The sequence below is a fragment of the Dermacentor variabilis genome, chromosome 3 (genome assembly GCF_050947875.1).
Source record: "Dermacentor variabilis isolate Ectoservices chromosome 3, ASM5094787v1, whole genome shotgun sequence".
Lineage (NCBI taxonomy): Eukaryota > Metazoa > Arthropoda > Arachnida > Ixodida > Ixodidae > Dermacentor > Dermacentor variabilis.
The window spans coordinates 48,987,089-48,999,113 of record NC_134570.1 but is presented as its reverse complement, the minus strand read 5'-3'; the positions used below and the strand labels follow the sequence as shown (position 1 = coordinate 48,999,113).

The 12,025-nt window shown below is 43.1% G+C and overlaps 4 protein-coding genes across 14 annotated transcripts in view; 3 read left to right on the top strand and 1 right to left on the bottom strand.

Moving 5' to 3' along the window:
• Nucleotides 1-12,025, top strand: part of LOC142575555 (uncharacterized) — a 426,302-nt gene that overhangs the window by 87,695 nt on the left and 326,582 nt on the right. The gene's annotated exons all lie outside the window — the stretch shown is intronic.
• Nucleotides 1-12,025, top strand: part of LOC142575568 (uncharacterized) — a 114,543-nt gene that overhangs the window by 17,004 nt on the left and 85,514 nt on the right. The window lies entirely within an intron of this gene.
• Nucleotides 1-12,025, top strand: part of LOC142575564 (uncharacterized) — a 66,695-nt gene that overhangs the window by 18,751 nt on the left and 35,919 nt on the right. For all 10 annotated transcript variants that reach the window (XR_012826679.1, XR_012826678.1, XR_012826677.1 and 7 more), the window contains one exon: nt 103-207. Coding sequence is in view for 5 of the 10 variants with exons in the window: in XM_075685024.1 (XP_075541139.1) it covers nt 103-207 (105 nt within the window). In the remaining 5 variants the exon portion in view is untranslated. The remainder of the gene's footprint in view (nt 1-102; nt 208-12,025) is intronic.
• Nucleotides 1-12,025, bottom strand: part of LOC142575567 (uncharacterized) — a 365,001-nt gene that overhangs the window by 335,571 nt on the left and 17,405 nt on the right. The gene's annotated exons all lie outside the window — the stretch shown is intronic.

The following is a 12,025-nucleotide window of genomic DNA, read 5'->3' as shown; positions in this document are numbered from 1 at the left end:
AACGTAGGCTATCCGTGGGCTGCTTTTCCACCGAGCCCGAGGGGCGGCTCCGGAACCCCTTATGTATGTCCCGGCTTGAATTTGTATCACCATGTGTTTCAGCTCGCCATGCACCCGGGATACGAGTTTACCACGGAGACTAACGGGCACCTGCTAGCTACCAGGGACAAAATCAACTCCATCAATGCTCAAAACCATGAACAAGGAGTAAGTGAATGCTTTCTGTTAATTCAAATACAGTTTCTTGGTTTTTCTCACAAGCTGTTGGTGTGTATGTCAACTCTACCAATTTTACATAAAGTTTGCGAATTCGGAGGCACCTAAGCGGGCCCATAACCACTTACATGCTTATAGAAGTGAAGAAAGCCATTTGAAGTTAAAATATGCTATTTAATTAATTTATATAAAGTTCCGCGCCGCGCATGTCCGACCGCAAAACTTTGGCTGAGATGTTCACAGAAACGTATGCTATCCGAGGACTGTTCTTTCACCGAGCCCGAGCGGCGGCTCGGAAACCCTTTAAATATCGCCCGGCTTGAATATATCTCAAGCCTGTTTCTCATGATGCGATTTTCGTCGCACCTGAAGAGAGATTTCCGTCGTTTGCGACCGAAATCGGCGTCGCAGTGCCGACCCCCGCGATTTTCGGCTGCGACCAACCGGTTGGTCGCACTGTCGCAGCGATCGCTGAGATTTTCTGTCGAAATTGCACGGATACATGCGCGGAGAGCTATTTCGTCGGTTTGTTTTGGGAAATGGCATCGCGCTCAGCAGGCGCAATGCGCGGAGACATGGATTACCAAATTCGATACGTACGCGAAGGGGCAATAAAAAACTTGTACTGCAGATTTCATTCTCCCATTTCTACGCATTCGGTGACATGCCATGCGGCAAATAAAGTGCATTTTCACGTTCACTTCGTACACCTTTTCGAGTTGCCATGAGACGACATAGCCTTTTGGGTGCTTCATAATTTTCTTCTATTGAATAGCATACAAGAATCGCACGTAAGGAGCAGCTTAAATAGCAGCTTAAATAAATTCAACCTCGGCAAGGGCAAGTGATAAGACGGCAAAGTACCCGAAGTTTCAACATTGTGCTGAACGCGGTATCGTTAAGTTGCATTTTCTTGACAGTTTTCAAGCGTGAATCTTCTGATGCACCTTAAAAGGTTAGCTTTCCTTAAATTTGACAGAGCAAAAGTGTAGACTATCGTGATGAATTTTCTAAAATAGTATCAAATCCGTGACTTGAATAAACAGCGTCGTTAATTTTCGAATATTACATGCACGTTAAGTGCATGTAATAGTTAAGTGCATATTACATGCACGTTAACATTGAATTTGTTGCTGACTTTGTATCCTTACTGCATCTGTGTTAACATTTGCTTTGAAAGGTAATTAACTCTAGAGCTAGTAAATTAAGTAAATTCGCTTGCTATAGTGGCACAGTGACAACGCACCCATCTTCACCGTCATGTAAAACTCGTGCAACAATGCGAAAAGCAGGCAAACAGCCTGTTCTTGTGGGGATAAAACAGTAGAAAACGACACGTTAAAGAAAAGTAAATCAAAACTGCAGTGTAGTTAGCCAGTTGGATCCCTTCCTGTGAAACTTGGAATCTTTAAAAGAAGTTTTTGCACATTCACAGCTGATCAAGTGTGCAGATAGATTCATACCTACATGTTTCTAATAAGTTTGTAATCACATATATTAATATATGTGATCACATAACATATCACACACAATACATATGTGATTTATTCAATAAAGGACCGCACTTATTGCAAGTTTTATCTACATACAGGCAAGGAAAAAAAATGTCTGCAGAGAAATTGTTCAATTTATTCGCCTGCCACATTGACTATAGCATTCTGCTGCTAACACAAGGCGAGGGGTTGAATTGCCAGCCATGGAAGTCGCATTTCAATAGGAGTCATAAATAAAAAAAAAAGCTCTTGCACTTAGATTTAGTTCATCATCTTTTATTGAACCCTTAAACTTCCAAAGACTATTGCATGGGGGGGGGGCATTCTTATGCATGATCTAACACCAGTCGAATGGAAAGGGCACAATTGTAAAACAACCATCTTCCGTGATAATTTGAGTGGGTAAACGTTCATTGCATCAATATGTATTGTTCAACAGCACTGCACAAATAAGCATAATCAGGTATAGCAAACGCTCTGTCAGAAAGCTGGTTCTACAGATGTACAAATGTCAAGACATGAATGCTCATACTACATTACACGTAGCACAAAGAAACCCTTTTTAAAGAGTTGTCCGGTCTGGCAGATATGAGTGGGCCTTAAGCAGCAGAAACTTTATTGCGGGGCATTCTGTAATGCCGCTTATGAAAGAATGAAGAGAGTGAAGAGGCTTTTAACAGCAGTACCTCATGCTACTCTAATGAAAAATGATGAGCTAAAAAAAATTGTTAGAGCACTTAAGTTAAAATGTAACTTTCTGAAAGACAGAAAATTCCAGGTGAGAGTTGGAGGTACATTTGGCCCACCCACACCGACAACATGGGAATACTACAAGAAGTACTACAGCCTATGGTGCACTACAGTCTATGGGAAAGCTATCTTATACAGAAATAAAGAATGATGCAACAAGCTTTCGGCAACACTGCAGACTTTTTTGGCCAGTCGGGCCTCTCATTTTCTGATAATTCAACTTACATCGACGTTGGAAAAAAGACTAAAATCAAGAGCTACCCCAGATAGCACATTGTGCTCCACATAGCTGGACCAATATACCCGCAAGTCAACATCCACAAATGCTCAGCTAGTGTAAGACCATGACAGCACAGCCAGCACATGGGTGGAACAATTATGCCATGCCTGGACTTTGCCATCCTTGTAGACCTCTCTGAGAAAGAGCAAGCGAACAAACACCCAGACAATAGAGCTGCAGCCTGCAGCACAAATTCTTTGCCTCAAGAGCTCAGAACATGGTCCCAAGATACTATGTCAGCTAGCATATCAGATGCAAAGACGACTACCCCTCCCTTCAGAAACAATCTCGGGAGCACCTTAACTTAGAACGCAACAGGCCCATACCTTGCATTATGGGGGTAAACAATTAGGCCACGTGACTATATACAAATGCCAAACACACAGAGGAGGTTGCTGATTATGAAGATGCAAGCAAACATCAGGCACATATAGTACTCTGATGTGGCAATAGCAGTGTAACAGTAGTATGACACTACATAACACTAAACCCCATCTAAGTGACTACTACCATTCCAGGTCACCCTACACCTAGAAAAGCTGAACTGAAAGCAATCAAAGCAGCACCCTGCACAACACCCTGCATGGATTCACCAGAAACTGGCGGGGCCTGCACATCACACAACATTGTCTGGAAAATCAGAAAGTTGACACGCGACTTGCAAGCAAGCACATGGCCAAAATTTAAATTACAGGATACATAGCCATGCAGATATTCCAGGACACAAGCGGGCTCATAAGCCCAACATAAGCACTGAAAACTGGACGAGTTGGTGTGTATTCATTATTAACTAAAGCGCAACAGATATACAACGGACAGAAACGAAGTGCTGTGTGTATTCGCTTCGTTTTTGTCCATCGTATTTCTGTTGCACTATAGTTAATGAATTCATGAGGCTGCACAGGAGAAGAACGATGCCTCTGCCCAAGGGCCTGATTTCACATCCAAATCCATGCACATGCATGCACGTGCACACACGCACACACACACACAAATGTTGCAAGGGTGCACAGCATGAAGCAGTATCAACAGGATGGCACTAAAGATGGATGAGGACTAACTTTCAAATAAGGTTCATTGTAAAAATGTGGCGATTTATACAAATTACCAGAAAAAAGGTTATCTTTGAAGTCCAGATAAATATTGGTGCTTGATGCAGCCGAACATAAATAAAAATGCTACAGAAAGAAAATACAGAAAATTCCAAGTGCAGGAAAAAAATCATTACTATTGCCAATCCTTCATGCCCACACCTTTCAAGAAACGCTGTTCTTATTCCAATAGACAGACTGACAGCTTGCTTATGCAAGCACACTCTTCCAGTTCCATGCCATTATAAAAAAAAGTTTCTTGGCATCACATCACATCACATCACTTTATTTTCCTTAAGGACCCCTTTTGGGGTGTTACATAAGGGGTGGGGTTTACAAGATGCAGGCGTTCACAGAAGTCGAAAATGTGGATGGACAGGTTATGGCAGCGACATGGTGGGGAAGGCCGTTCCAGTCAGTTGCTGTTTGTGAAAAAAAAATGAGTGGGGGTGCGCAGATGTATGGTTCTTGTCTTAGGGGCGAATAAAAAAACTTGTGATACAAAACAAGACTGGCAATGCGACGGCGAGCAGAAAGATCACGCAAACCTGATTGTAATTTTAGAGATGATATGCTAACGTCGTATGAGTATCAAGAGTGAATAAATCTGGTAGCTCAGTTTTGTACAGCTTCGATGTCATTTGTTAAATATGCTTGATGAGGGTTCCAGATGGGCGATGCGTATTCCAGTCTAGTTCTGATAGAAACCTAATGTTTTATTAGCTGATGATATTAGGTTAGTTACGTGCAGTCGCCAAGATAAGTAATGAGAAATGGTGATACCTAAGTATTTGTAAAACTGGACGAGGTCAACAGGGGAGTTAGAAACGGAATATTCAAAAACAAAAGGGTTGCGACGGCGGTGAAAAGACATGTACTTACATTTGTTAGGGTTGAATGTCATCATCCACTGCGAACACCAGTTTAGCACGAGGTTTAGGTTTGCCTGAAGGGATTCTTGGTCAGAAGGGTTAGTTACCGAATGATAAATAACGCAATCATCAGCGAAGAAGCGGATATGGCAAGATACGCGCTGGGGTAAATCGTTTATGTAAATGAGGAATAACAAGGGACAGAGGACGGAACCCTGCGGGACGCCAGAGGTGACTGGGAGCGGGTTGGAGGATTGGTTATTAATGAAGACAGACTGAGAGCGATGCGTGAGGAATTCGTTAATCCACGCGATGATGTTTGGATGTAGGTTTAACTGGGAAAGTTTAAGAAGCAAGCGTTGATGAGGTACTTTATCGAATGCCTTAGCGAAGTCTAAGAAGATGGCGTCAGTTTGTAGATTAATATCAAGGTTGCCGTGAATGTCATGAAGAAAAATGGCTAGTTGAGTCTCGCACGAAAAACCCTTACGAAAACCGTGCTGTGACGGATGAAAGAAGTTATTGGAATCTAAGAATTGCATGATTTGGGAGTAAATGACGTGTTCCATAATTTTGCAGGGAATACTTGTTAATGAAATAGGCCGATAATTAAGAGGTGAATCAGTATTACCTGTTTTGTGCATGGGAACGATCTTCCCCACTTTCCAGTCGTCGGGAATGGTTCCTTCGGAGAGTGATTGTGAAAACAATAAACAGAAAATACTGGAACAGGCTGGGTTAGCGTTCTTCAAAATTTTTGGATTGATGTCATCTATGCCGGCGGCAGATGAATTTTTTATTTTATCTATTATGCACGCAATTCCACTACTGCTGAAAGTTATGGCGTCCATGGCGGTAGTAATAATAAGTGGTAATGTAAAACATGGTGCTTCGGATTCGTCGGTAAAAACAGATGAAAATGTAGTGTTAAAGATGTCTGCACAGTCGGAATCAGCCACGATTTCACCAGCATTGTTAGTGAGGGTGATAGCGCGCGCTTCCTTTGGGTTTATCACCTTCCAGAATTTCTTGGGGTTATCAACTATCATTTTTGGTAGTACTACTTCGTAAAATGAAAGCTTAGCACTTCCGATCTCGGCCAGGTATGCGTTCTCGGCTTCATAATATTTTTCCCATGCGTGGGGCTTTGCGTGGCGTTTCGCTGTACGAAATGCACGTTTTTTCTTGTTTTCGAGCCTTTTCAGTGTCTTTGTGAACCAGGGTTTCTGATTACTCTTTCGTAAACTGCATGATGGAATGTATTTATTCGTTAGTTTGATAACTTTGTTTCAAAAGGGTCCAGTTCTCATTCACACTTCTGGAAAGATAGGACGTTTCAAAGACCGACAGAAAGTTCGTTATTTCAGAGTTAATTGCTTCGTAGTTTCCCTTATCATAGAGCCTAATAGTTTTCTGGGAAGTTTGTTTTAATTCATGTGAGAAGTTAAAGTTGGCATGGATTACTTTATCGTCGCTGATTTCTCGGAGGCCTGTAATGAAATGAAGACTGGATGAGTGGTCAGTATGAGATCCATAGTGTTCGCTGCTTCCCCTGCGACGCGTGTCGGTTCGGATACAACTTGGGTCAAGTTAAAATTAAGGCAAACGTCAATGAAGTCATTCGGCTCTTCTTGACTAACTATGGGCTGAGGTTGGTTACTCCAGTCGATATTGGGGTAATTGAAGTCCCCAAATAGTAGGATGTGTGCTTTAGGGTGCTTTGATACTAGTCTATTTAGAACATTGTGAAGCTTGCAGGGAAAGTCGGGACTTTTGCGAGGTGGCCTATAACACACACCAATTAATAACGTCAGAGGTGAGGCGCAGCACATAATCCACAGCATTTCTAAGTCTGACGCGACATTAATAGCAGAACAAGACAATTGTTCGCTGACTGCAATTAGGACTCCTCCCCCACGAGAATACTTACGATCAGCGCGAAAAAGATTAAAATTGGGCAGGTCAAACAGAATTTCTGAGTCAGTGATATTGTTGTTCAGCCACGTTTCGGTTAATATAAGTAGACTGCTGCGTGACGAAGTTAGAAGGTTCGATACGATATCGCGTTTCGGCAGGAAGCTGCGAATGTTAGTAAAGATTACTGATAGTGAAACGTTGGCACATGGCGTAGGTGGGGGATAGCGCGATGACCGGCAAGGATGAGTTGATTGTTAAGATATTTCTTTTACAGATTCTGAAAGTTCATCAAAAACTTAACGTTTGGGGCCAATATGCAATGTTTTAAATCTCAGGGAGAGAGGCACGGACTTCGCCCTGGCAAAAGCGACAAGATGTTTCCGGCAGTTTTGAACGCGGCGCGAAAAGTCTTCACCTACGCTGTAGTCTGTACCTTTGAATTTTGAACCTTTAGAAAGATTTGATTCTTTAGTTTTAAATGATGTAAACTTGACGATAATTGGGCGTTTCCTGTCCTTAGAGTGTCGTCCGAGGCGATGGGCGCGTTCAATGTCGCTAGGGCTCAACTGGGTGTCCAGGTGGTCAGAGCAGTGGCGAATGATCAAGTCTTCTGTTAGCGAATACGTTTCAGTGGGGTTGGTATCGGGTAAACCATAGAAAAGTAGGTTATTGCGCCAAGAGCGATTCTCTGCGTCATCTAGACGAGCTTGCAGCACACCAACTAAACGAGACGTTGCAGCCGAAGTGGCCTGAAGCCCCTCCAGATCATTGCGGAGTGTAGATAGACATTCGCAGTGAGCTTCTAAGGCGCTGAGATGCGCACTGGTGAACATGCGCACTTGGTGATCACAATGTTTTCTTCCCTGGACTTGTATATTTATGTTTTCTCCCTTTCCCGGTTTTATGTTCGGTTGCATCAAGCACTAGGTTTTAGCATGTTTTATTGCTGTACTACTTTCTGATAGCCTTTATAAATGCTGCATTTTCACAATAAACCTCTTAATTAGAAGTTAGCGGGCCCTGTTCTTACTGCTTCACACTATACATTCTTGCTACATTAGCCAAATAAAATATTTTATAAGGTACACAGAAGCATCATCAGGAATGTTAAATTGATTAGTTGCAGTCTAAAAAATAAGGAATAGCCTGGTTGCAAACGGCACCAGAGAACACGTAGGATGAACAAGAAAACAGAGATGATCTAACAAAGAAAAGTTTGATGTACACAAGTAAATGCTGGCTGACAAGCAATAAACAGAACATACACAAAAAGGAGAAGCAAAAATTGTGTGTTTCCTGACAGGAAATGCATCCATTTCTATTGGAGGCCATGGTGACCAGATTCTCTACAGCTTCCATAATTTCTTTATGCAGCCGATCTGCACAGAATGCTAGCTTCTTCCTCTACAATGCACGCTCAGATGTCGAGGATGCATTGTAGAGGAAGAAGCTAGCATTCTGTGGAGATCGGCTGCCTAGAGAAAATAATGGAAGCTGTAGATGCAAAGACACTGGGATAATCTTGGGTAAGCATGGCATCTGTTACACTTTCAGAGATCGATGCGTTTACTGTTGGGATTTGTATGGACACACATCAGATTTTGCTTCTGCTTTTTGTGTAAATTTGATTTATTGATGACGATGACGGCATGATAGCGACTGTATGAACAAGACGCCATGACAGCGATGCCACGCCAGTTGTGGCATTTGTTTGTTTGTTTAAGTTTTTCTAAGGTACTTTAGGGTCCATAAGGTGCATTAAGTAAGGGGGTCATCACAGTAAGAAAATTGCAAACAAGAACACCCCAAGGATGAGTAGAAGTAAATAATCACTACAAAATGGGTTACAAATGCAGAGCTGCGGTAGTAAGCAAACATCGAAAAAATTTTATCACACACATAATGAAACATCACATAAAGAAAGTGTAGTTCAAAACATGAAAAACAGAAAGAGAAACAATACTAACAATGCTAAGATAAACAGAACTTTCATTTTGTGGAAGCGTACAAAACGAACAACATATTTTATTATTTTCTTTACTTTATATTTATTTTATTTTATATTTTATATTCTTTTATTTATAGTTGCCTAAATTTATCTCTATCCGTTTGCGTGACAGTGCTCTCAGGAAGAGAATTTCATAAATTGATGGCTCGTAGCAAAGCTGACTGACTGAACGCATCTGTGTTTCCGTGGGTGGGAGAACTTAACTCATTATTCAGTCGTCGTGATACACAACTTGCACGTTCCAGCAGCGAGGACGATGACTTCATTTGATGAATATATTTATGGAGCAATGACAGCAATGCCTGTCACGGCTACTTAATGCAGGAAGTGAAAGATTTTACACCGGTTTTACACCGAATCGACTCGTCAAAGGCCACAAGACACACAGGAAGCCGGCAAACCGCCTCTCAAAGAAAGTGCACGGGATGGTATGAACGTTGTTCTTCCCCACCGTCACCATCTTTGCGACAAACTATATCTCATGTTGGCACCTACAAGACTCTACGATTTTCTTTTCCGCGGTGAGCTTCTAGCATTTTTATTGGCCGTAGTACACATTTTGTCTAGTGCTGCAAAGCACATCTGTCATTTGGAATGCTCATAAGACGTTTGCCATCACTTCTTCTCTAGTGCTTGAAAGCACAGATTGTGCTAGCACATTTCTAATTTTGTCTGTCTCGTGCCCAGGTGCATATCTGTTTTATTTAATTGTTTACAAGATCACGTTCCTTACCCAGCCAAATAAAAACGTTTGCAATGTACCGTCCATGGTACGCCGTCAGTCGGAAGGCAAGTCTAATTGGTCACTGTTGACACGTCGTGCTTCACTGTTGAGCAGCACCGACCCAATTGCACAGTAATAACAAGTTTCGCCAATTGACTATAGATTATCGCTATAATACTCTCCAAATCCTAAAATCTAAATCTAAAATCTAAATCTAAAATCTAAATCTAAATCTAAATCCAAATCCAAACTGCTCCAAATCCTAAACTGTCTGGACAACCACTATTGGTGGCCTTCAAAAGGGACAGATTGAATGGTCGTCTAGTTAGTGTGGCATTATTTACACAGTAGCTCAGAAGGAAGGCAGTGCAGTTGCATCAGCGACCGATTACATGAGCACTGGAATAACATTGAGAAACAAGACTTATCAGGGCACCTTGTCGCACATTGCGCATGCTGTGGATGCAACCCCCGTTCGAAAAAAGAAAAAAGAAGTAAGAGAAGAAGAAGCAAGAGAACAGTACAGAAAAGCTGCTCTGCTGCGTCGTGAGCCCGATGGACAGCCCATAGCTTCAAGATCGGTGCTCCTTAGGGCAGCTTTCCATTTGGACGACTAACGCCGCCGCATAACTCGTGGCACCGCCAGAGCATGTATTCTAAGGTAGCTATGTCTGAGCTACTCCGTGGTCTAAGCATAGCTCGCAAATGTTGGTTGATCGTATCTCTGGATAGATTCTGTGTAACAATGCGACGTTAGGGTATGCCCCGACCTCGAGTAAACAGAGCGTTGAAGCCGGTGGTCTGCATAGTTTCCTGTGTGGTCGAGGTTATCTCCGTGACATGTAAAAATGTTTGGCAAGTTCGTTACATGAAGAGGGAGGGTCCCAATTGTCCATAAGCTCAGCGCCGTGCCACAAGGTAGCTACACAGTCGACGACTCCTCGCGCAGCTCTGTGGGCCATCTCGTTGAGGTTTGGCCAGAGGTTGTCGAGACTGGGGGGCTTGCCCAGCTTGGGGATTAGTATGGTGGTGGCCCTTTTCCACCTCTCTCGTGCTCTTCAGTGTTGCCCCATCCGGTGTATGACGTCCATCAGGTACTCCACAGACTTTCCAAGTTCCTCAATGCCCTATTTGTAACTCTAACCGAACCCGACGGTTGTAAATTAAGTTTTCTCTTTCTCGTGTTGCGTTAGCCACCTCCAGTTATGCATCTTCCTTCTCACTTCCTTACGTTCTGCGACATATCTGTTTCGCCATGTGTGCACGTTTCATGCGACCTCATAGAATTGCTCGCTTGGAAGAATTTTCTTATGCCGTATTTACTCGAATCTAGGCCGACCCCGATTCTAAACTGCCCCCTTGAAATCTGAAGCCAACAAAAAGATATATAACCTCGAATGTAGGCCGAACAAAAAAAAGCGAGGACAGCATTCACAAAATGCAAACAGTGCGGAGCTCATTCAATACATTAGGTTGGGGGAGTTGACTTTGCCATCACTTGGGGAGGCTTTGCTGCACCCTCCCCCACAGTTGGAGCCTATGGTCAGGTTATGATTATGATTTATTTACATTGAGGTGATTATCAGGTTCGCGACTCTTCGTACCAAGTCCACATCCAGTCTTGAGAAAGACTACCATGACGGCTGTTCCGTACTTAATCGTTCCATCATTTGTTTGCCCCTGCAGTTCCTTCCGCTCAAATTTCATTTGCATCCTGTTTGTCTTCAGGTCTGCAAAAACTAAGATTTTATTTTTATGAGAGTGTTTTTATTCTAAGGTTGTTGCTTGAAGTAAGAGAAGAGTACAGAAAAGCTGCTCTGCTGCGTCGTGGGCCCGATGGACAGCCCATAGCTTCAAGATCGGTGCTCCTTAGGGCAGCTTTCCATTTGGACGACTAACGCCGCCGCGTAACTCGTGGCACCGCCAGAGCATGTATTCTAAGGTAGTTACATCTGAGCTACTCCGTGGTCTAAGCATAGCTCGCAAATGTTGGTTGATCGTATCTCTGGATAGATTCTGTGTAACAATGCGACGTTAAGGTTTGCCCCAACCTCGAGTAAACAGAGCGTTGAAAGCCGGTGGTCTGCATAGTTTCCTGTGTGGTCGAGGTTATCTCCGTGACATGTAAAAATGTTTGGCAAGTTCGTTACATGAAGAGGGAGGGTCCCAATTGTCCATAAGCTCAGCGCCGTGCCACAAGGTAGCTACACAGTCGACGACTCCTCGCGCAGCTCTGTGGGCCATCTCGTTGAGGTTTGGCCAGAGGTTGTCGAGACTGGGGGGCTTGCCCAGCTTGGGGATTAGTATGGTGGTGGCCCTTTTCCACCTCTCTCGTGCTCTTCAGTGTTGCCCCATCCGGTGTATGACGTCCATCAGGTACTCCACAGACTTTCCAAGTTCCTCAATGCCCTATTTGTAACTCTAACCGAACCCGGCGGTTGTAAATTAAGTTGTTTCTCTTTCTCTTGTTGCGTTAGCCACCTCCAGTTATGCATCTTCCTTCTCACTTCCTTACGTTCTGCGACATATCTGTTTCGCCATGTGTGCACGTTATGTGACCTCATAGAATTGCCCGCTTGGAAGAATTTTCTTGTGCCGTATTTACTCGAATCTAGGCCGACCCCGATTCTAAGCCAACAAAAAAATATATAGCCTCGAATGTAGGCCAAACAAA